The sequence below is a fragment of the Sceloporus undulatus genome, chromosome 5 (assembly GCF_019175285.1).
Source record: "Sceloporus undulatus isolate JIND9_A2432 ecotype Alabama chromosome 5, SceUnd_v1.1, whole genome shotgun sequence".
Lineage (NCBI taxonomy): Eukaryota > Metazoa > Chordata > Lepidosauria > Squamata > Phrynosomatidae > Sceloporus > Sceloporus undulatus.
The window spans coordinates 149055704-149081690 of NC_056526.1; the positions used below are offsets into that span (position 1 = coordinate 149055704).

General features: G+C 39.8%; 1 protein-coding gene across 2 annotated transcripts; it reads right to left on the bottom strand.

The window, feature by feature from the left end:
• Positions 1-1393: 1393 nt before the first annotated feature.
• On the bottom strand, positions 1394-24763 carry USP38 (ubiquitin specific peptidase 38). Of its 2 annotated transcripts, XR_006104078.1 has the most exons (11): positions 23938-24763; positions 20380-20515; positions 16587-16716; positions 16294-16395; positions 15360-15518; positions 13884-14077; positions 13225-13318; positions 12438-12544; positions 10508-11861; positions 3963-4595; positions 1394-2829 (listed from the first exon to the last, which is right to left on the bottom strand). XR_006104078.1 is itself a non-coding variant. In XM_042468471.1 (10 exons), exons 1-10 carry the CDS (start codon positions 24635-24637, stop codon positions 4434-4436), a joined length of 3138 nt encoding a protein of 1045 aa, XP_042324405.1. In that variant the 5' UTR covers positions 24638-24763; the 3' UTR covers positions 3632-4433. The 2 variants fall into 2 exon arrangements, 1 of the variants encoding a protein (XP_042324405.1); XM_042468471.1 differs by lacking the exon at positions 1394-2829 and having other exon boundaries at positions 3632-4595.
• Between the last annotated feature and the right edge of the window lie 1224 nt (positions 24764-25987).

Consider the following 25987-nt stretch of genomic DNA (forward strand, 5'->3'; position numbering starts at 1 on the left):
CTTTGCTCTTACTCTTCATGTTGTCAAGGAGAGCATACAGTAGCCCTCTGGGTGAAGGGGAGACGTGCCCATAGATGGTAGTCTGTGGTGGCAATCATAATGCCCTGAAGATGTGCCAGGAATTAGAGATCTGCTCATGTGGTCTGTTTGACCTGGGCAATGGAGTGCTGATGGTCTGCACCCTTATTGGAAGAAGAGTCACAGTTCTGGATTGTGTGTCAATCACTGCTCCCAGGTGCTGGATTTCTTGGGAAGGGACTAGGTGGCTTTTCCAATGATTTACCAGAAAACTATGGTGATCAAAGGAGTCTAATACCAGCTGAAGGTCCTGCTGAAAAGAGGTGGGGTGTACCAGCAGGTTATTCAAATGATGGATGTGTATTTGGTTCCATTAGTACCACCATGATCTTCATGAAGATTCTGGGGGCCGGCATTAGGCCAAAGGGGAAGGCTTTGAAGCACAGGTATTTGGAGTTCAACTGGTGGACTGGAATGTGCAAATGAACTTCAGTCAAATCCAGGGAGGACAGCAAATCTCCTGATGGGATGGCTTGGAGGATGTGCCTTAGCATCTTCATTCAGAACTGTTGCTTTCAATTGAATCTGTTCACCCTCCTTAGTTTTAGGATCACTCTTGTTTTCTTTTCCTTTTAAAAAAAATACCAATCAGGAAAAGTTGAAGAAAGAGACCAAAGGAAAAAAAGAAACAGGCAGGAACTTAAACTAACATGTGATGAGGGTTACTCCTCCTAGTGGACACTCTTTAAAATGGTCATATTCCTGCCTTTTGGGGGAAAAGGTAAGAGCAACTCACATCAGATGTTCACTTTTTCTCCACTGAGAAAAAATACTTTTTCAATAGTTCAATTGTTACCACTTTCATGAATATCAATAGCAAGTACATTTCCATACCGCTTATCAGTGAACTAGCACTCTCTAAGCAGTTTACAATGTGTAAGCCAATTGCCCCCAACAAGCTGGGTACGAAAGGATGGAAGGCAGAATGGATTTTGGAGCCCTCCTCTAGGATCAAACTCACAACTTTGTGGCTGCAGTACCACAAATTGTTAACCATTGCACCACCAAGGCTCCTTAATCCCATGAAAATTGTTTTTGCAGGAAGCACAGGCTGGAACTGGGTAGTGTTCATTACAGTTGTAGCAATAAGTGATGCAACTCATTCTCCTGACATTGTGTCATATTTCAGAGGCTCTTATGCACATCTGAGGTGACTGCATTGTACAGAAGTCTTAACAATCCGCTCATTCTGGTTGTAGTTGCTTGTGCCTGGTGACACCTTGTCCTCTCAAAGTCCTTATCTGTGCTCATTGAGACTTCTTCCTTAGCTAAGCTTGTGACTGACACACACACCATTCAATTTCTCCACCTCACATTAAAAAACAACCATGATGTCTTTTTATTGTTTTATAATCTAGTCCATCCCATCCATGAATTTGTCAAGTGCCAGAAGCTAGCAAACATCTAGATTGTTATCACTTGCCAGGAAATGTCTTTGTGCAATTTGGGTTGTAATTCTAGATATAAAATTAGTTTCACTCATCCTACCACCAACCCTACCTATCATGTCTGTTAGGAAACTGAAAATGTGGGCATTTTTCATATCTTAACGGATATTGAGGTCACTCCCCTTCTCATTGAAATCTGGGGACTGGATATTGCTGTTTCCCATTATGGAAAGGCACAGCAACATAAACACTCATTTTGTGACATCAAGAAAATGCCTACAGCAGTTTGCCCCAACTTGCTGCCTTCAACTTTTTACAGGGGATAGAGATGGAGGTAAAAAGACGTGATGGGAGTTATAATCTAATACATCAGCACAGGACCAGAGTGAGGGAAGGGGTTTAGCTTGTCTCCACCTAGCAGGTCCTGACTTACAATAGCATGAGACTTAAGTGTGTTCTAGCAGAACAGAATACTTTATCAAGTATCAGAGGAAAAAAGGAAACAGTTGGTGTATTCATCTCAAAGCCTTAACAGAGGCTGGCTGCAAGAAACAGCAAGTGTTTTCACTTTTAAAAGTTCAGCCTGTATTCACACAACAATTATGCTGGTTCAGCACCATTTTAATTATAGGATACAACAAATATAAAGTGGTATTTCTTGGTACTTGTCATTAATTTGTTACCTCTTTTAAAGTGAGGTAATCTCTCGTTTAAAGAGATATTTATAAACATTTACTGCAAAAAGTGGGCCCTTTCCTTGCGTGGGGGATCCGTTCTGGATCCCTCCGTGTAAGGGGGAATTCCGCATTATGTTCACGCCCCACTGAAAACAATGGGGGCACATGCTTACAGCACCATATGGTGCATGTGCCACTGGCATGTGCAACCATGTTTTGATGTGCAGCTTCAGCGTGAGCTGTGTATAGTGCACTCATGTATGGCACTTTATTATACAAGAGCCAAGAAGGGGAAGACTCCAAGTAAAGGACACTGAAACCTCTTTCATAGCACCAATACTGTCTGAAGAATCTGCCACATTTTTAAAACGAACACACACAAAGTAAACACATATTGCATTATTAAATGTTAAATTGCCATTATTTGTACTCAGACTTCATCCTCATTTTTAGCCTTTTACTCAAATATTAAGTTCTTTAAAATTATTTGAAACATTAGTAAGATATTCTTTAACTTGGGCCTTCAAAACAAGAACCCAAAAGAGTCATTGTCTTCTGTCCTGCTTGTTGACTTTCACTTGTACAAAACAGGATCCTCAATTAGACAGGTAGTCAGTCTGCAGCATGGCTGCTCTTCTGTTTTTAACAACTTCTTCACTGCTTATCTCCACATATGAGTAAGACAACTGGAGGAGAGAGTCAACAGAGTCACGAACACAGACTTATCAAAGAAAAGTCAAAGTTCCTGATTTTATAATAATAATAATAATAATAATTTGTTTTATTTATATACCGCTATTCCAAAGATCATAGCGGTGAACAGCAAGTAAGCTAATTAGCAAGTAAGGCCATGTATCAATCCTTGGACATCTTGGTGTTGTTTCTCATTCTTCATTAATCCAACCTAAAGCTGCCTTTACTCTTGTTTATGTGCCATTACTTTTCCCTGCCCTGAGATATCCAGGTATGAGGTGGGGCATACATGTTTTAATAACTAAAGTTGGCATTTCTGTCTTCCAGATTAAGTAAGGTCAGTGCAGCAACTTTATAATTCCTGAACACCTTTCTTGTTTACTGGATTCAAAGATTTACTTATATCTGAAGCTCAACATAGAATAATTCCAACTAATATGTATTTAACTTAAGGAACATTTAGAACATTTCCACCAAATGACCTTCAAAACCTGTATAATCTTGATTAGATCATGCTGATGGAGCAATAGAGCAAGGTACCTGAAGAAATCTAACAGGCACTATCTTAGCCAAATATTTAACTTCGCTTGTTTCACAACTACTGTATTTTTAATGGCGGGAAAATGTATCTTCTTTCACCCCCCCCCTGCAAAAAGTTATAAAGTGAAAAAGCATGAAAATCAATTTGTCATTAGACCCAAACAGCTTCTTTCAAAAATATGGATAACATTACCAATATTTCTCTCACAAACCTTTAAGTCTATTTTAGGATTTAAAATCATGAGCAACTAGTAGTTTTTACAGAACCATCAGACTTTACTTCTGGAGAAGATAACACTTTCCAAATTCATACGTTCATATTAAACAAGAAATTAACATCTCATGTTCTACACTTTTCTGCAGCCTCAAAAAAATTGTACTTTGGTTACAGTACAACAAGGCACATACAGAGTCTCTTTCCTCAAAACACAACAGATGAAATCCCTGAAATAATTTTAAAATCCTCAAAGCAATTGAAAATACTACAAATTTTGCTCTTTTTTAAATAAACTTTGTTCCTACAAGACCATGCACATTTTAAAAGGGAGTTAATAAACACATTAAAGTGACTTCTTTACATATGTACCTGTAATTGGAAGATGTCTTATCCTGGATTACACTGTTAACAGTTTGGATTTTCATTTACTCTTTAGTTACCGTCTCTAGTGTTTTTGAGGATTTATAGCTCTATGAAAAAAAAAATTAAACCTGTCACAAACACTGTTGGGTTTGTGTAATCATCTGTTTTCAATTAATAAGTATTCTTTCATCAAAGTACTTGGATTACATATTGTAAGTGCTTTTATTAGTTAACCTAGTGCCATAAAAATCTTCTAATTCCTCTTTTGGCCAAGAATATCTTTCCATAAAAACAACTGAATTTAAGAGGTAGATTTCTCCATGATGGAAGTATTTATTTCAAATTAAAAAAGTTTTCTTTAGACCAAAGATCACATCTTGAAAAAAGCTTGGTACATTATTTAATACAGTTCAGTGATAACAGTCTTAAGCAGTAGTGGGAGCTGTTTAGGGACCAATGTATTGGGTGCTCTCTCCCTCAAAAAACTAGCCTGCCAATAGTACTAAATCCTCCTCCACCACCACCACCAGTTGGCCCACAGCTTCCTGGGGGGTCATTGTCATCAAATCCATTTGGCCGAAAGGAGCATGAAGCTGCAGCTGCTTGTAGGGCTTGTGTCCGAGCACTAAGCTCTTGCTCCTGAAAAAGAAAGATGAAGCACTGTCACATATACATACAATAGTTTTAAGAAACCTTACATAAAAATCATACCATTATCATAGACAAAAAAGAGGAGGGTTATTTCAAATTTGACACAGCTGAAACATATTCAGTCAGCCCATTGTTGTTGCTGCTTGCCTTCAGGTCATTTCCGACTTATGGCGACACTAAGGCAAACCTATCATAGGATTTTCTAGGCAAGTTTCTTCAGAGGGGGTTTGCCATCACTATTGCCAAGGCTGAGAGAGTGTAACTTGCCCAAGGTCACCAAGAGGGTTTCCAGTTATCGAGTTATATAGAATATAGTGGTCGAATTATATAGAATATGAATTTCCAAAGTACAGAAACACTTTCTACAGAACAAGGATGTGCATATTTATATCAACCACATATTCACATTTCTAGGTGTAAACATGAGAGATAGAAACTTTGTGGAAACTGGAATTCTTATACTCCTAAGGACACCCTGAAAGTTGCAGAATAACTTTAAGTCATCTCTTTCAGGATATGAGACAAATTCAATTCCAAAAAAGTTCCCAGGGGCAAAAGGCAAAGGCAAAAAAAAAATGGGACCAAAAGGCGACAATATTTTACTGCCAGAAAGTAAGTCTTAGGAGGCATTTCTATCTTTTAGTTTGGGAAAAACTCATACAAAAACATGAAAACAACAGAAAGAGGGTGTTACACTTTAGCAGACAAGGTCTGGGAAAGCTGAGAGGATAGGAATGTACTGCAGGAGTGCTAGATTCAGCCCCAGGGCTCTACCCCTGCTGTACAGCTTTAGTTGCTTTATTTTTAAAATATATCTTGGCTGGGTGATAAAAGCTACCATACAAATCTTATTGTAAGAGATTTCTGGTTTTGCAATGACTGTTTAAGATTTAGGCCAGTGCTTTCTTATTTACTAAACTACTGGGGATTATTAAGTGTAACAAATGGTAGTGCTGTAGGGATTCTGTCTAGTTCTTTGGCAATCTTACTGGAGCACGTTTTCTGTCTCTAGTTGAGTAAGAGATTGTAAATTTTGAAGTAGCAACAGCAGTGAACTGGAATGACCTATGTTTTATGCATTACAGCATTATGTTTTATGCATACATAGCACAGGAATTCACCAAGTTGCACTATAGGCTTGGCTCAGTGGGAGAAGACATGTCACACATTTATATTAATTAGCCAAATCATCTCTATGTATCAGACAGTGAATATGGATTCAACAAGAGCGATAGCTGTATCAGCCAGAAAACTGCTCAGAATTCCCAGCAGTGGACCATTTTCCCTACACCTGTAGCAGGATGAAAACATAAACCTAATAACATGAAATCTACTCATGAAAGAGTGGTTAGTTATACCATCGTAAATTATCTCCTTTAACTCATGCAGGGAATTGCTGTATTTTACAGTCTGACTATATCAAAGATTCTTTGTAAAACCTACAAACGGTTTTGCGCAACAAGCTGAGATGGACTGTCTTAATTTTATTAGAATATTATGATTGTATCATCTGCTTAAACATGTGATGAAGGACTAAATATTGTTGTTGAATTACTCAAAAGGCAACACCCAATTAAGGAATGCTATCAATGGAAAGGGAAATCGAAGCAAAAGCTACAATCAGCAAAATCTGCTAGCCATTAATTACAGTTAAGAAGCAAAGATTGTATGTTCCTTGGGAGTAGGAATATGTCATAACTGCCAGGTACATAAACAAAACAGTAGCAATAATTTAATGTACAAAAGAGTAATACTGATTATTTTCTGTGTGTAATGCAGTAAAATCTTTTCATCTATATTTTATCAGCATTTCCAAAACTATGGAATTTTGGGTTTTCTAAATGATTATTTAAGCTGGTGGTGGGTGTTTTTTCAGGCAAGTTCTTAAGACAGTGTATATGAATTATGCTACATAGAAATTGCTTTGTTTGAAATCTTCAGATTCTATAAAATTAGGTTGGGCAACTGTTGAGTTTGGGGTCACATGCCCACCTTGGAAGGTCACACCTGCTCACTGCATCCCTCCACAAAGAAGCATCTTTTTTGGTCCCAAAGTCTTGCTGAAATGTATCATAGGCCCCAAGTACTACAAAACTCAATTACAATTGAGACATCCTGGCTTTAGCAGCTATTTTGTCCCAAGATGGCCCTATTGATGAGTTGATGGAAATGATTTGGGAATGTACTGGGAATTGCTGGGCGGTCTGGACTCCTCAGATTGTTTTAGTCACCAAAGAGGCCTTTCTTTCATAAGACAGCAAACCTTTCTACTTTTTAAAAAAGTCTATCCTGGGTGTAAAACAGCTAGTGTAAGAACAACAAAATGTCCCCAATTTCTCAGGGGACAATTGCCCCCTCCCAAATTTGACCATTGCATGTGGCCTGCAAGCCACACTTTGCTCATCACTGCTATAGAATTAGAGCAGTGACTCCAAAGGTGGGCAGTGAGGAAAAAGGGGATAGCAGAGGGAGCTTTGGTCAAAGGGTGGTGCTCAAGAAAGACTAGGGGAACCAATGGCCTTGTAAGAACGAGGAGTTAGAACAGATAGTGGCAGGAGAGAAGCAGTATGGAAAAGGAGCTTTAACATTTGGGACCCTGTTTAAACTCTGTGAGCTTTGCTGGGACTTGGCTGGCAGGTTGGAGCTTCTTTCCCTGGACAGATCGAGAGAAAAGGTAACAGAAGAAAGAAAAGAAAATATCTCGCATCTACATACTGAAAGCTATAAAAAGCTATAAAAGATTCAAATTTTAAAGAGTTTGGGTAAGTGGCTGAAATTCAGAACTTAATGTTCTCCCCTCTGAAGAGTAAATTCAAGTGCTTGTTCATGTTCATTGAGTGTATAAATACACTCAAAGCATACCTGAATTTCAGATTCTACCAAAATGTAAAGGAAACAAGCAGCTTGCTGACTTCTGAAAAATGCCATGTAGCTTCTAACTGTGGCCTAAACACAGCATCTTTGGGGCTGTAGCGCCAGAGTGACTGAACTTTCTTCCCCTCTCCTGCCCTGCAGTCATCAATCAGAAATGGTTTTGAAGATTTTCCTATCACCCTGAGCAGATTTTTACCTATAATATGGAGCTATAATGAGGGAAGCAGTTCTGTTAGCAGATATATCTCACTGGATCCTGTCCTTTGACTCTGTATGTACAATTCCAACATTTTACTGAAACATTAATAAAAGCATATATAAAACCTGGAAATTGTAACAAGCTATTCCAAAGTCTTTTCAGCAGTTCAGCACTAGAAGTACAAATGCTATTTCTGTAGCTTTGAAAATCACTGTTTTGTTTACAAAATGAATACATTTTTATGACTCTGCTTTATTTCTCTTGGCCAAAATCCATTTGCTGGCCCAACTGGAAACAATCTGCCTAAATAGGGTTTTCTTAACTGCTGAGTGTAAGTCAGCACTTAGGGACAGTGGGTTTATTCTAGCTGGGACTAGTATCTGCATTTGGCTCAGAACAATATACAGGATTTTGGCATCCATGTCACCAGTAGGTCTATCCCAGTGATATCAGGCTCCATTCCATACTTTACCTTTTTGGGGGGGTTGTTCTGCACAGGTGAGTGACCTGGCTATGGAGGAGCACTATGTAGCCCCTTCATCAGGAACAGCTCATTACACAGTGGGATTTAGACTAATTCCTGTTTCTTATCTATTTCCAAGGACATTGTCAGGGCCCTGATCCAGTACCAAGTGGCAGAAATAGCTGAATGAGAACTAACAAACTGAGGCTTAATTCAGATGTAATGCATGCACATTCTGGTCTGAAGGGAGAATGTATCTAGAACCGAGGTTTAACCCCCTTTGAGTGATGTGCTCCCCTTTAAAACCAGGGTTTATATATTTAAAGTACACCTGAAGTCAGCTTTAAACCTGTATGACCATGTGGTAATAGTGACCAAGAGAACCTTTGGCCAATTTAGATTGATGCAGCATTGGCTGCCCCTATTCCTAAGGATGTCAGATATGGCTATAGTAACATACAACTTGGTTAGACTAAGGCTGGATTAGTACAGTGAGTCCTTGGCATCCACTGGGGTTTGGTTCCAGGACTCCCCATGGATACTGAAGTCCATTGATGCTTAAGTCCCATTAAATACAATGGCACATTAAAATCATGTCCCTTATAAAAAGCTCTGTCTTTATATAATATATTCTATTTCATATAAAATGGCAAAATCAAGGTTTGCTTTTTGGAATATAAATATTTTAAAAATATTTTCAAGGATGCTTGAACATGTGGATAAAAAAAATCCATTGATATGGAGATACATGTACACTCTGAAAAGTTGCCAAAAACTGGAATGCAGCAGCAATGAAGACTGTGGGTGCACCCTATACCTAATTAGAGTTGATCCTTGCTGCTATTCACGACTCTGAAAAGTGTTTGGGATAACCTTTCAGACATAAATTGCTTAAATTCTGGATACCTAAGTCATCTGGATTGACTCTTCCCACATTATCCTGCCTGCTCCCTAACAGCATGACAGAAGACCCACTTGGGATGCAGACATATCTGATCTGAGAGAGGGCTTCTTTAGTAGATATAAAAGTACTGTGTTACACATCTCACCAAGTTGCATAAGCACCTCTTTTTACTGCTGTCTTTTACCGGAGGATACATTTCTTCAGGCTATAGACTTCCATTTTGTAGTTTTTGCTTTTTTGTATATGTGTATTATTAATACATTGTGTATTCTGAAGTACTGTTGATCATTCTAAGTAGTGCACATGCACTAAAAAACAAAGTGGATATGCATACATTTCTATTCTAAGACATCATGATTTTGGATTCCAAATACCTTAGTATTATTCAAGCTGGGTTTGTGCACTGAGCTTTGTACTACTAATGCCCTGTAAACAATTCATTTGGTTTCATAATATGCTTTTATTATCTATTATTGCCCAAAATGAACTGGCTGCCAGTTTGGCCTTAATCAGATTAGGCTTCTAAAAACCTTTGGGACAAATTGATAAATTTAATACTACCTTGCCCTCAAAACTGGTTGATGTATGTATTTTAAAACAAGACTTTTTGTAGTAAGAGGTTAGCCTTTTATATTGTCATATTAGTTTGAGAAACAGTGCTCAAGTGTATTGTAACAGGTAGAATTGGATACATATGCTGAAAAACAAAAATTAAAGCAAATAAATCCTCCTCCCACTGGCCTAGAAAGTGGGACATCTCCCTAGGTAATAAGTTAAGAGTTGGCCACAACACCATGTTTTTAATTATACTTTGTCCATACATATCAATTAATTACATAATTAGGAAATTCATGGATTCACTTTATGAACATCTGCATATTTGACACGACTAAAACAATTTTGCAAATGACTGTGTGGGACGTACACACACTGTCAAATCAATGTTACAGCTAGCACTTTTGCTTCCAAAGGCACTGCTCTATAGAGATATGAAGAGCCAAGTTCATTGCTGAATGTTTAGAAGTTCAAATCATAGTTGGATTCACAACTATAGCTAAATACTTGAATTAAACATAGCTCCTGAAATGGCAAGAGATACTTGCTGTGCCATTCTGGCCATGGTTTTTTATTATGAACCTTCAAGTTGAATCAACTTATGGCAACCCTATTGTAGAACTTTCTTGGTAAGATTTATTCAGATGAGATTTGTCATTGTTTTCCTCCAAGGCTACAAGTATAACTTGCCCAAAGCATGGGCTTTCATGGCTGAGCAGAGATTCCATTCTTGGTATCCTGGAATCATATTCCAACACTCAAACCACTACATCAATCTGGTTCTCTAAGTTTAGCCTGAAGCTTACCTGAAGTTAAGAGGGTATAAGATTGCAATTTCTGTCAGTCAGTCAACATTTATAGCATATAAACAGTCTTCCTTCACATTAGCAACTTCTGTATCTTACCTGCAAATACAGCTTATTGTCTTTCGTAATAGCATCCATAAGATCTTTCTGCAGGGGAGGGTCTCCATTGATGCAGAGCCCATTGGCTGATGTAGCACTAAGAGCACTAGCACTGTTCTGTTTTTTGTAAAACAGCACATAAGCAGTGTCCTTGGGGAATCTGCTTGTTATTTTCTGGACTGAGTGAAATGAGGTAAATGTCACTCTGCTGTCATTAAATAAAAACCACTCCTTTGACACCTCATTCTCTCCCAGTTCCTTCTCAACAGCTGCAACAGGTGCCTCTCCAGCCATGAAATTACTCTGTGGATAAGTTAAAGCCAGACTTTGAGACTGATCAAATGATCCCAATGAAGACCCTGAACTGGAAACATTTCGGGCATAGGAATAATAATGTCCACTTTCTGAAGATATGCCAGAGTGCACCACAACAGAACTTAATACATAAGGGACTAGTTGAGAGCAACCCACTTCTTCAGCACCAGAAGGCTTAAGTTTTTTAGCTAGATTCTCACCAGTGTCAGAAAACTCAACACCCATAGACCACACACCTGATACTGGACTTAAAGAAGAGACAATTCTTTTGACAGGTAACTCCAGAACAAGTGGAAGTGACACATTGTCTAAGATTTTACGCCTAATATGACACTTGGGGTCATATGAAAATCGTAAGAGAGTGAGAATGAGGTATTCTGGCTCCTCCACTATTTGCATAGTCTTTTCTGCATTCTGTAGAGAGGCACATTTTTCACAGTAATATTTGTTATCCCCTTTCAGAACCTCAGTTGCCAGAAAATAATTCAGCAAGTCAGTAACTGAGGGGGTAACCTCAGTGACATGTTTCCGCAAACTATCCTTGTGTTCAGTCTTGAATGTAACTGAATCTGTAACATTTTCACAGTTTGAATCAATGGGGAGGTCCTTCACTGTTCCATCATTTGTAACCATTTCACAGCAGTCACCAACTGCTAGAATATCAGATGCTGTTTCTGCTACAGGACTGAATGACCCAATATTGACTTGTTCCATGCTGGTATCTTTTCCTTCAGACAAATTGTCCACACTTGATGGTTCAATATTTTCTAAGAATACTGGGGGACAGAAAGCAAGTGAGAGATCTGTAAAGGGTTCTTCTTTGTGAGAAGTACTTTTGCAGTTTGAACAGCATATGCTTGTTTGTAGTTTCCCTCGAAACATTTTCTCTATTAAGGTTCTCTCCTCTTTTGCTGTGCAAGATGGTTTGGTAAACAGCTGGGTCTTACTGGATACATCCTGTACTAGTGACTCTTCATTCATATCTCCTGGAAGCTTTGATGAAGACAGAGCTTTCAAAGCCCTTTCTTCTTCATGCAGCCTAATTGAAATGAAGCAAAACAAAACAAAACAAAAATCAAATCAGGTCATTTATTTTTCCTCCATGTTTTGAATCTCTCTCTTTCTCTCCTTCAATATATTGGACTGACATCCAATTATTTATATATTGCAAGAGAAGAATAAAAAGTTCTGAATTGCGGACCCATTATATCCATGACTGCTACTAGTTTACTTTCATTCCCTAGTTCAGCTCATAATGGGACTCAACTATGTAGAAAATGGCAAGTTTAGCATGCTACATAAGCTTTCAACATACACAGAGACAATTTCTGCTATTTCATAAGGAACTTTATGCTCAGGAGACCAAAATAAAACCTAATGACATCCCACATTCCCATACCAAAGTAAAAGGTATCTTCAACCGTAATTCACAGTTACTGAACACTAGAAATATTACTACAGCTTGCAGTTCTAGATAAAACTCTAGCAGATGTTTGTGGTGAATATTCTGGCATTTTTAAAGAAAACATCAAATGACTAGAAAAAAATGCATACATTGAAAAGCTGTATTTAACACACACTCTCTCTCTATTCCTGGTTTCCAGAATACTATTACCTGTCTAACAGGAATCTGAGATATTCAGAGCAGTCCTGCTGAGATCTAGGAGCAAACCAGGGCGGTCTAGAAGCGTCAAAGAAAATTCGAGGAGCATATGCTTCCCTCTAAATACAGGAAGCAAACATAATAAGGCAAAGTCAAATATCCTGATACCATTCTAAGAAGTGTTCCATACTGAAAAGGAACAGCCAAATAAAATAGTGTGCAAGTCTGTTGGTGCAAAATTCAAAGGTTATCTATAAATTGCACTGATTACTGAATAAATCGGTGTTGGTGATATAAATACCTGACTACCTATTTTATAAGCAAAATCATTTTGCAATTTTTGAATTTACAGTATATCAAGTTTACATCAAAATATAAATAAAAAATTTGAAAAGCGTTTATCTGAAATATACAGGGAAACTAACAGTCTATTTATGTTAACCCACACTAAATGGAAAAGTTATATGCATAGGTGTTGTAGTAGTACTGTTGAATTAATCACTTTTAATGCCTTACATGATTGAACAAGCCCTGAAGTTTAACATGGATACTGATCTCTAGTTTCATAAATCACAGATGAAAAGCTGACTATAGACATCTGAAACTAGTTTCTTTGCATACAATAAAAATCATTGTTTTGAGATCTTGATTGTGCTGCTCAATTTAATCATCCTACTTCAAACTTGCTTTTATGGCAAACTATGTCTTTATATTTTTATACAGATAGACAGTGAAATACTGAGATTCATGCTAATTCTGAGATATTACAGCAATAACATTTTTAAAAAGCGTTACACACCTGAGTATGAGCCAAAAATGCAAAGAGATGCTGCAACTTTCTCATTAGTGAATTGCACCCATTTAGATTTAATGATAATACATGTCTCCTAAAACTGTAAAAGGTTAAAAGAATGAGATTATCATATTTTCAGCTACTTCCACAAATACAATGTTCTAATGTTCTAAAGCAAAACACCTGACATTGAAAGGATAGAAAAATACTAAAGACTAAAGTATTTTGTTTTTTGTAGTGTCGAGTGTTTTGTTTTAACAATGTCCCATAACGTAACATTAATTGTAGACTGCTAAGGTTTACTGTTAAGTATTCAACATAAGCCATAGCTTTGAAGCATAGTTCAATTCATTCATATCAGTAATAGTTCTCTCAAGTTGAATAAATATAATATTGAAGCCTAAAGCAAATACTTGTAGTGGGCAAATATGTCTGTAGCATGTAAGTATCTATTATGAAATACAGTAACCCATATTTATGACTACTTAAGGTATATAAAAGCATTAAAACAGCTACCAGTATATGCCCAGTCTGCTATAGAATGTTACAATTCTAAACTCCAATATATTTTCTCCCTGTTCTAGGAAAGGGGATCAGGGCTCACACATATACTAACATATGCGTAATATGTTTAATACTAATATATTTAATAAGTTTACACTTACTCTGTGGCCATAAATAGTGCCTGAATTACACTGTTCATATAGCATGTATTTCCCAAGTTAATTAGACCTGTCTTTCCAGTTTCAGATTTTCCAGAAAATCCCGACAAACAAGACTGCAAGGAACTGGACTGAGAGGTCCAGGCACTCCGATTCAGTATGAGCTTAATTTTTTCTTCACTGGGTTTAGGAAGATCCTATGAGAAAAAAAGGAAGTGAGCTGAACCTCAAGCAACATCCTTATGCACTTGCCACTCCACACGCCATTTATAAAGAAATGTTCCAACAGAATGCATTCCCCTACAGTTTCCTGGACTTAAGTTCTTCCCTATTGCTAGTGTAGGGAAAATACCTTACTAGAGTAGGGAAAATACTTTTAAAGTACAGGCAGCAATACAATTGTTTGGCTAATCATCAAAGATTCACTGTGTATACACAAACAACAAATTTCTAGCGACTAAGATTACCAGTTACAAAGTGCATTATAGGTGATTTTGGGTCTGTTTTCTTGTTCTTTGTTTGTCAAGAAAAACAGTATCTTAAATTCTAAACTGCAATATTAGCATGTAAAAAGCCTCTAATATAAATCTGTTTTCCTTACAAGGCCACAGTCAAAAGAATCTATAAAGTCAAATATAATATGAAGTACATTCCCACTTTATGGAATACATTTCTGACCCTTATGAGGAAATGTTATGACATTCTGAATACAGTCAGCCCTCCACATTTACGGCTTTGAATTTTGTGGGTTTGATTATTCACGGATTTGATTATTATGTTCTCTCTAAGAATCTCTAGATCCTCCAGTACAATTCTAAACTCCTCTAGGCATTTGTAGATCCTCCAGCTCCTCCAGCACACGGTCAGTTTCCAGCTGATATTAACCACAGAGGTACCCTAGAGGACCTAGAGAGGTGTTTTCTCAGGCAAAAAATAAAATAAAATAGTGTTTTTTTTATTTGTAGTTTTTCCACTTTCACATGGATCCTGTACCCCTAACTCCAGGAAAATGTGAAGAAGTCCACTGTAATTCCTATCCTTCCCCACATATTACACAGTTTGCTTGCTTAAGAATATGACATGATGGAACCAGATTTTCTGATAAGGAAATCTTTTAACCAACTTAATCCAGGATTCCTAAAATGAAGGCGTTCACCCAAAGATCATTCCTCTCTTCAAAAATCACACTGGGTAAATTAGCTCCATGGAAATGCTCAAGGCAAGAATAGTCATTATCATAATCTACTATTCAGTCCTTTTTGGGATGAAGAAACCAACAATCTTATTGTATAAGATCAATACTGGTAGCATAAATTTCACATCTCTTATTGGACAGTGATTCCTTTTTCTTTTCTTTTAGTTTCTCAATTAATATTCTCATCACCACTTATGGTATAAATGGCATGTAGCAGATTTGGTATAGAACAAGAATGAATCCAGTTTCAATCTTATAAAAGTTAAGTTTTTGTATTACCATACCTTGATAGCTTCCAGAATAGGTTCATAGAGTTCCGGGAATCCTGAATAATGATACATCATACAGTGTATTAACTCACTGAGCTGTCCCAAGAACGTTGTACTAGAAGGCAGGCTATTGCTTTTGAAGGATTTTACCAGTTTCACTACATGTGGTACAATCTAATATTAAAAGAAACAGACCAAAGCATTTGTATCAATATTTTGCCATAATGAAACCCAAAGCTTTTAACAAGAACGCTATCTGGTTAAAAAACAAAACAAAACAAAGACATGTGTTATTCTTATCTACCTGTGGGATACAATGGGACACACAGAGATACAAGCCATCATAGAAGATAATAAAAACTCTTAATAGTAAAGAAAAAAAAAAGAAAAAAGAAAACATGACATATCTTTAACAGAAGAAAAAGTAGACAGCACCTCTATCACACTTTTCCAGTGACATATGTTCCATGAATTAAAGTAAGCTTATAAAAACTTCTTACTGTACAATCTGTCTTACCTATTTACGTTTGTTTTAAATCTTGTTTTGTACAAATACACCTTCCAAACACAGCAAGTAGCCATCAGGACTATAATTATATAATCAGGACTGCTGTTTCTAATATTTCCAATCATTATTGTTAATATTTGTTTACTATATTACAATAGCAGGATAACGCTGGATTGGCTTTTGCCTCTTGAATCCACAAGCTATTACAACTGCTTCAAAACTAGCTCCTAGAAACAACATGTCCAGTTATCAGATACAAGCTTATGAACACTTATGTCATTAATACAGTAATTTTGCAATACATCATCAATACTTTTCTCTGTGAACAAGACTGCAATTGAAGTTTTAGAGTGAAAACCATGGAATGTTCCACCCTATATAGCAATTGCCCGCATGTTGTTTCTAACCAGTAGATTTAAATCTCAGACAAGGATGACTTACCAAGTGAAAAGCCTCTGGAGAATGCTGAAAACTAAGCAACATGTGAGAAAGGACAGCCAAAGCACCAGGTCCCACAAGAGGAAACCAAAGTCGATTAAAAACCTTTGAAAAACAAACATACATCATAAATACAATTTTGAGATATTCAGCAGTGAAATAATTTTAGTTCCGTATAGCTCAACATTTATAACCCTCTAATCAGAATAGGCAGAAAAGCAGCTATTCTACAAAAAAAAAAGCTTGCCAGTCACAGTGTAACTATAACAATTCCAACATTAATTGCTATTACTTACCAGTTCAATCTTAAGCAAAGTGACATCAATAAGGATAGTAAACTTCTGGACTGCAGCCAGTCCTTTCAACAGTGCTATCACCCAGGTTTCCACATGCTGAGCTAATGGCCAGGACAGCCATTCAATCATTCTGAAAAGTGATAAGAAATATGTTAGCATGCCTTAAATCTAGTGCTAGTTTACATGTCTGGACCACCACATAAAGATCACTTTATGTCACACCAAGTGTCAAACAACTGCATGATACTCTATCCTTGGAAAACATTTCTCAAGATTGCCCTTTGGTTGTAGGAAAGCTTTATTTCAACTGAAGCATTTCTTCATGACCTCACAGTCCTGTCAGGTGCGAAGCTCTAGAATGCCTTGGCTACAAATATAAACATAAGTGATACTTAATGCTTGCCTTAAAATCAAGAATAAGATCAAACCAATACAACTTGCAAGGTTCTTCTTCAGTTTGATTTTTAATCCAGGCTAGAAATTAATTTCTTTATGCCTGCTACTTACCTGAAAGAATCACACCCTCATGGGAAAACTAGGTTCCCCTGCGCTCTTAGTGCCAAGGAGAATAATGGAGAAAGGATGCAGAGAGACATCAAGATGGCACAAGATGAGAAAATGGAGGGTTGAAAGGAAAGGGTACAGAACTCACACACCATCAGAACAAAGGGCAAGTAAAGGAGCTTGAAGGCTGAATATGGAAGGGGCAAGATGTGAAATACCTGAAAAATAATAAATGAAGAGATGCCCCATCCCGCTCCCCCCTCCCCAGATCATTCATATATAAGGCCCATCGGGCCTGAAGAGGAAGAGCCCTCCCCTCTCTCCTTCCAACTGTCATCTTCTGGCCTGGGAAGGAGTGAAAGGACAGATCCAATGCCATCGGGCCCAGCCTTGATTAAGAAAAAGAGCCCTCCCTCCAGTACATCTGCCTTGGTCCAGGCCTCAGAAGGAGAGAAGAATGCTGGACCTGATCCCCTCTCCATTCCCTTCTCCTTTTGTGTCATGTCTTTTTAGATTGTAAGCCTGAGGGCAGGGAACCATCTATTATCCTCTCTGTTGTAAGCCGCCCAGATTCCCAATGATTAGGCGGCATATAAATAAATCCTATTATTATTATTATTATTATTATTATTATTATTATTATTATTATTATTATGGGAAGGAGTGGAATTCCAGGCACATGGGGGAGGGTTTAGGGAATTTTCACTTTTCTTTTCCAATTGTTGGTCCCAATCTAATCAGACCGGGGAGCTCACTCTGCTCTAATAAAACTGGGCTTTAATAATAATAATAATAATAACAACAACAACAGTATTAATTTTATGTGTATTTCCCACCTCTCCCTGCGGATTGAGGTGGGATTACAACAGTTAAATTTTTAACTTTGACAAAATCTGTAAGCTGAATACATGGGGTTTTTTGTGTGTGTGTGCCATCTCTGCCAAGAATTGTATAAAAGGACACTTCTTTCAGTGAAATCAGATAGGCATCTATGATCACCATATTTCTCCCACTTTTACTCTGACATCAAAAAAGGAGCAATCGATTTCTGTTTCTTATTTCTTGCCACCTTGGGATTGCCACGTAGCATGTTCTATGGGAAAATAGTTGTTGTGTGCCTTCCAAGTAGTTTCTGACTTATGGTGACTCTAAAAGGTGGCCCTATTATGACATTTTGTTGGCAAGATTTGTTCAGAACAGTTTTGCCTTTGCTTTCCTTTGAGAGTATGTAATTTATACAGTGGGTTCCATGGCTGAACTGGGATTCAAAACAGTTGTAGTCCAAACTGCCACATCACACTGGCTCAGGCATGGAAAAATAGATGCTATGTAATCTCTTTCCAAAAGGACTTCTACCTATGCCAGTTGGTTTCCTCAAACCTAAGTAAATTAAGCTGCACCCTTCTTCTCCTTGCAACAAAACAGTGGATATTTTAATTCAAGCCAGCAGCCCACATAAGCAAAGCATCCCATGGTTGGTAACAGGGTTAAACACTCCTGTATATCCCTAGAATTATATGTCTTGTCCTGACAGAGAAGCAGGTATGGGAGGCTGGATACCTTAATTTTAACTCCTGATGATATAACTTTTCTCGTGATGATGGAAGCTGCTTGTTCTGGCCCACCTCAATGTCACCACTAAAATTTAAAGTGACAGGCTCTCATGCAGGGTCAGGCAGGCAACAAAAATACTGACTAACTAGAAGTTTTTTTTTACTCATTAGCAATCCTTGAGGGTAATGAGGGCTTAAAGTAGTCAACTATCTTGAACCTACAGGTGAAAACATGGTATGTAACTTTAAATAGATTAGCAAAAGAAGAATCTCTGAATTCTTTTCTTTCTTGAATTCTATGCAGGAATAGTCAGTTGGATCTTTATACAGTGGGCCCATGCTTTCCACAGGAGATCCGTTCCGGACCCCCCCCCCCCCCCGGCGGAAAGTAAATATTGCATAAGCTTGAGCCCTATTATAACCAATGGGGTTCATGCTCGCCATGCACGCAATTCACAAGCCCCATTGGATATAATTGACCTCATGCTTACTGCATGGCAATGTGTGTGCATGGGGTGCACGCGTATTTCCCAGGCGGCTTCAGTGTATGCTGAAAGCTGCCTATAAGGAGCCCACGTATGGCACGGGCTCACTGTACACTCGTCCCTCCCTGTTTTGCAACAAGTAGGGAGGACAAAATGGTGCACATGCCCGAGGCACGCGTAGGAGCACCTTCCCATTTTAACCAATGGACTTTGAATATCTGCCGTTTTTCCGACTTGCGGGGGGTGGTCCTGAACCAATCCCCCACAAATTGGGAGGGACGACTATATATACATTTACTTAGTAGATTGCCTTAATGCACTGGTTAACAGCTATTCCCATTTTTCTGTCCAAAGCTATTGTTGTTAACCACATAAATGCAGGCTAAGCTTGCAGCCAGGACCATAATGTCTACAGACCCCAGGGATAATGGCAATCATAATTAAATGTCATATTTGCTTGAATTTGAAACACGTGGGGGGATCAAATTTCTCAAGGGGGAATGGTTCACATTAAAGTGTGGAATCCAAGTAATAAATAACATTTGCTTGTTTTTAACTATGTAGTTAAGGGTCTTGTAATCACTGAAATATATTATGAGGTATCCGATGAAAACCTTTGTGTCTGTTCCCTGCCTTTCTCTCCCATAGTTTCACATACCAGGTATCATATGCAATTCAAAAACCATACAAATCCTGCCTAAAATAGAAAAGAGACAAGCAAGAACTTGTGTTCAGTTTCAAAGTATTTGCTTATCACAAGTTTAATGATCTGAAGGAAAGAGGACAGATCATCATACCTTAGCACATCTGTTTTGTCCATAAACGGTACCTTTAGATTTTCCTCAGTCACAGTTAAAAACATTTTTTAAAAAATCATTATATGTGGCTGAAAAATTAATTTAAATGGCTTACGGCTGTACCATGTAGGCTATTTTAACAAATTAAAAATAGTTTAATCAATTAAAATTATGTCCCTGAACATTCAGGAAGTTGCTTAAAAAAAACACAGCACACATACATCCAGTGTAGTTCCAATACTTTAGAGAGGCATTTGGCCACTTCTTTTGCAAAGACAAGAATCCCTCTTCCAATACAGCATTGGAAGAACATTATCTAGAAACAATGTCCTTGTACTTTTTAAATGACATGCAACCATTAAAATTTTAATCTACCCATTAAAATACTTAAAATCTGTAAAATGTTTTAACATCTGATAATCTGCCAGACCATTTCCCAACACAAAGCCCATACCTGCACAAAGCTTGTGTCATACTTGCATCTTTTACATTTGGATCTGTGGTAAGGCTTCCAATAAGCACGGTGATCATTTGCAATGGGATATGTTGCACAAGACTTGCCAAGGCAACTGAAGGTTCAAAAGAAGTATCTGTAATAATCAATTGTATAAAAAAACATAATTATGTTCTGTTTCTAGTTAAGTCAGTAATGATGAGAGAAATTTTTAAGGATATATTACAGTGTCAGAAGAGTAACTTACACAAATTCTAAGGACCATCTAAATTAATGCACATAGTGGGGTTGAACCAGACATGCCCTTCCGTTTTCAAAAGAGCTCAAGATACACTTGAGATTTCCTGCTAGAGGAATGGAAGCGGTGTTATTCTCACAGTAGTACTTCTTTCTGGAGCCTGTAATGCCATTTCATCTCTAGGGCAGGTAGGGGGAAAGGCATTGGAAAATTTGAAGGGGGAGGAATCACCTCTCCTTTCTTTTAGCAGGGTACCTCATGAGTACAATTCAGGCAGGCTGGATCCAACCCGCTACATTCTCCATATTAAGTCCCCTAGAAAATTGCTCTCATCCAGGTCGTGTCATATTTCAGTCTTTTCTAGGATGTAAAATAACCCCTCCTATAAAGGGAGACTTTTTAACTGAGAAGTATGTGTTTTATTTCATTTAAATCGGCATAAAAAAGAAAAGAAAAGACACCTGGACACCATTTGCTCTCATACATATTTTCATCTCTCCTTGGCTGTAATCTCTCAGTACACGTAGAACACTTTCAGCAACTGTTAAACTTCCTGACATGTGTTATCAACAGACACAACAAAGAAGTGGACACTGACATGGTAAGTAGTTGGAACCACAGATTTGGGCCTTGTTTATTTGACTGAGCACACTTTAGCAGGTTTCCAGAATACAGTACCAAGAAAATGCCTGAAGCACATCCCTCCATTTACTAAGAAAAAAGCCAGTGCACATGCCTTCTGTAGAACTGGTCCCTAAATCAGCTCTATCATCTTTGACAGGTGATGCCAGACTATACAAAGACTCATAGAGTTGGAAGAGACCACAAGGGTCCAAGCCCTGAAGGAGACTCCACTACACTCTGAGACAGCATATTCCACTATCAAACAGCTCTGTCAGGATATTCTTCCTAATGTTTAGGTTGAATCTCTTTTCCTGTTGCTTGTATCCACTGCTCCTTGTCCAGGTCTCTGGAGCAGCAGAAAACAAGTATGCTCCATTCTCAATATGCCATCTAAATATTTAAACATGGTTATCATGTCACCTTTTAACTTTCTCTTCCCCAGGCAAACCATACCCAGCTCCCTAAGCCACTCCTCATAGGACATGCTTTCCAGACGTTTCACCATTTTGGTTGCCCTCCTCTGGACAGATTCCAACTTGTCAACATCCCTCTTGAATTGTGGGGCTCAGAACTGGATACAGTATTCCAGGTAAGGCCTGACTAAAGCAGAATAGAGTTGTACTATTACTCCCCTCAATCTAGGCACCACACTCCTATTGATGTAGCCTAGAATTACATTGCCCTTTTTAGCTGCTGCATCACATTGTTGACTCATGTTCAACTTGTGGTCTGCTAAGACTCCCCTTTCACATGTACTGTTGTCAAGCCAGATGTCACCCATCGTATATCTGAGCCTTTCATTTTTTCTACCTTAGGGTGGGTAGTGTGTGTGGTGTTATTTGCCTTCAAGTCGTTTCAGACTTATGGCAACCCTAAGGATAACATAATATATATATTTTTGGCAAGTTTCTTTTGATGGGATAACCATTTGCCCAAGGTCACCAAGTGGGTTTTCATGAGCAGGGTCAAGCCTTGCTCTCCAGAATCATAGTCCATTTCTCAAACTACTATACCACACTGGCTCTAAGCGTAGTACATTACATTTCCCCCTGTTGAAATGGATTTTGTTAGTTTTGGCCCAACTCCCTAATCTACTAAAGTCATTTTGAATGCGGATCTTGTCCTCTGGGGCATTAGCTATCCCTCCTAATTTAATATCACCTGCAAATTTGATACACATACCCTCTATTCAATCATCCAAGTCACTGATAAAGATGGTGAATAATACTAGGCCCAGGACAGAACCCTCTGGCACCCCACTAGTCACCTCTCTCCAGATTGAAGAGGAGGCATGGGTGAGAAACCCTTAGATTGAGTCTGTCAACCAACTACAGATCCACCTAACAGCAGCCTTGTCTAGTCCACATTTTATAGCTTGTTTGCAAAATCGTCAAACGCCTTACTGAAAGCAAGATATGCAACATCCACAGCATTCCCTTTATCTACCAAGCCTATGATTCTCTGTGTTAAAGAGCAATAAGATTAATTTGGCATGACTTGTTTCTGAGAAACTCATGTTGACTTTTAGTGATAATGGCATTTCTTTCAAAGTTCTTACAGACTATTTGATAATCTGCTCTAGAATCTTTCCTGGTATTGAAGTCAGGATGGCTGGGTGGTCATTAGGTGGGCTCTCTTTTCCCCCCTCTGCGAAGATGGGGACAATGTTTGCCCTCCTCCAGTCTGCTGGGACTTCTCTTGTTCTCCAGGGATTCTCAAAAACTACTGACACTGGTTCTGAGATTACTTCTGCAAGTGCTTTGGATGAAGTTCATCTGGTCATGAAGACTTGGCATTTAAATGAGGAATCACAGTGCTAGGATTGAGCAGCATGAAGGGGCTCTAAGACAAAACTTTGGACCAAAGAGACACCCAAGAGCCCTGGTGGCGCAGTGGTTAAACGCCTGTACTGGAGCCACAAGGTTGTGATTTCAATCCCAGCCAAGGGCTCAGGGCCGATTCAGGGCCTGGCATCCTTACGTAGGTCGCTGAGTACCCAGCTTGTTGGGGGCAATGAGGTTACACATTGTAAACCGCTTAGGGAGTGAAGGCGAAGGCTTTCATGGCCAGCATCCACAGTTGTTTATTTTGTGGGTTTTTTGGGCTACACGGTCATGTTCTAGAAGAGCATCACAGATGCTGGTGAAACACCAGAACCAAACTCTTCTAGAACATGGCCATGTAGCCAAAAAGCCCACCTGGGGAGTGCTCAAGGGCACTGATAAGTGGCACAGAAATGTTCACTCATCCCTCCATATCTGCGGCTTTGATATTTGTGGATCTGATTATTCGTGGATTTGATTAATATGTTCTCTCTTAGAACACCAGGTAACATGCAACTCAACAGTCAACTTTAACTAAAAACTTTATCTAATAAAGCACAAATAACGAAAACACCATGTTTTTACTTGAGAGGACATCTCTCTATGGATCCCTGGGTCCTCCAATGCAACTCAACAGTCAACTTTAACCAAAAGTTGCACTGAAAGACCCAGAGGTTCCTACATGGAACTCCAGCGCAGTTCTATGGTCAGTGTCTGTTGGATGTTGACCAGATTTGCGCTGGAGGGAATGTATCAAATCCATGAATAATCAGATCTGCAAATACGGGGGTTGGGTGTGGCTGCTGTTGCTCTTGGACCCGTTCAGGAGCAGAGAGAGAGAGAGAGGCGGAGGTGCTGGCGCCCATGACTTGCCGGTGGAGGAGATGATGGCGAAGAGCTCCTGCAGGGAGGGCAGGAGGGTGTCTGGCTCGGCCTTCCAGACGCTCCTGAGGAGCCCGCTGACTTGGGTGACCTGGGAGACGTAGAGGCGCAGCTCTGCCTCTCGGGTGCCCTGGGTCTGGAAGTGGGCGATGCTGCGGACCAGCTGCTGGCAGAAGGCGAGGGCGGGCTTCCTCCCGCGGGGGAGGCACTGGGGGAAGTCGGCCAGGAGCTGGCAGAGGCGGGCGCAGAGAGGGGCCGGGGGCCGCTCGCCCATCACCCGCAGCGCCTCCTCCTGGAGCAAGGCGAAGAGCTCCAGCACCGCGGGGCAGCTGATCAGGAGCCGCAGCCCGCCTTGGATGTAGTCCAGGACGGAAGGGTCCAGGGCTGCCGCTGTCATCGTCGGCCCTCCGCCGCCTCCGCCTCGGAGCAAGGAGAGCACCAGCCCGCGCCCGAAGAAGGCCTCGAAGGCGTCGCGGTGGTGCCGCGCGTAGGCCTCCAGCACCTGGCGCCCGACCTGGCGCTGGAAGGAGTCGGTGCCCTGCAGGATGAGCCGGGAGCTGAGCTCGAACATGGCCCGGCACTGGGCGCCGCTCAAAGGGGCCTCGGCCGACTCTACCACCCGCCTCACGATGGCCTTCTTCAGCGGCAGCGGGTGCGAGGAGCTCACCAGCCCCTCCAGGATCTTCTCCATGACGGAGCCCCGCCTCCAAACACCCGCCGCCGCCGCCGCCGCTTACGCTCCCGACACAAAAGAGGCCCCTTCCTCACAAGGCCGGGGGAAAACACCTGACCCGGAAGCGGATGGGCGACGCATCGTCGTCGTCACGCCGCACGCTCCGGAAGTAAAAATGGAGAGAGGTCGCAGCTCCGAACGCGGAGGCAAACAGCCACTGGAATCCCCTAGCAACGCCCCAGCCCCGGCAGCCAATCACAAGCGCGCGCGGTGACCTTGGGGGCGTGGCCGAGCGATAAAGAGGCAGCGGAAGAAACCAAACAGCTAAAAAAAAGGGGGGGGTGTTATGGAGCGATGGAAGCAGAATGGTGCGACCCAAGTTGTGCTGTGTGTAGGTTCTCCTTCGTTAATTTAAAATGACTTAGCTCCAGAATCCCATAGCACTTCAGCCAGAAAAGAGGTAAGCTGGTGCCAACCCAGGTTAGTTTCTCCAGTGTGGATCAGCGCCTAGTTTGAGCCTTAGTGTATGTGTGTGTGTACACAGACACACACACACCACATATAATAGTAGATATTTAGGTATTGAGTATATGTTCAGTAATGATATTAATATATATAATAATATTACCTTATGTATAGATGTAGGTATATAGGTGTATTTTATGATATGATCTATATAGATATAGATATGTATGGTATGGTATATTATGTCTGTTTCAGATATATAGATTTCTATACAGACACACACATATGATATATAGTTTGGTTTCTATAAAGGTTTCATCCACTGCCTGCTTTTCTGTTATGGGCCATGATGCCTTGGAAAGTCCCTGGGAACTGTAGTTTTTGTTGGTGAGACTTGAGCCGTTCTCTGTCAAGAGAGAGAGAGCTCGAGTGCCATCAATATACTACACTCCGCGCATTTCCCTGAGCACTGAGGCCGTGCCAGTTTAAAGCAAGTCTCAAACTGGTATTAATTTCGTGCAGTCTGTGCTTGTGGCCGATATGCTAACAAGGGACACGCAGAGCCATGCATGGCAATAGAAGAAAAAGTCAGTGGGTGAACCGTTTATGTAACAAAGACTAAGGGACTAAGGTCGCTTTAACTTAATCCATAAGATACATATACATTGCACACACAGTCATATAACATACTGTAACATACACATACATAAGGCTTGGGAAACTAGGGCGGCTGCACCGGCCACTGAAGAAATCCCAGTTTGGCATCACTTTAACGTCTTTCCTGCTTCAGGCTGATGGAATTCTGGGAGCTGGAGTTTGTTGTGGGGCCCAGAGTGGAGCAGAGCCTTGAGCCACAGTAGTTAAAGTAGTGTCAAACTATGTTATTTCTCCAGTGTGGATGCA

Excerpts from the sequence above, each read along its gene's own strand:
- USP38 (XM_042468471.1), bottom strand. The coding sequence starts at position 24,637 with ATGGAGAAGATCCTGGAGGGGCTGGTGAGCTCCTCGCACCCGCTGCCG. Across the intron at positions 16,717-20,379 it reads ATGACACAAGCTTTGTGCAG|AATGATTGAATGGCTGTCCT; the intron begins GTATGGGCTTTG and ends ATCACTTTTCAG. Across the intron at positions 4,596-10,507 it reads ACAATAAGCTGTATTTGCAG|GAGCAAGAGCTTAGTGCTCG; the intron begins GTAAGATACAGA and ends TTTCTTTTTCAG.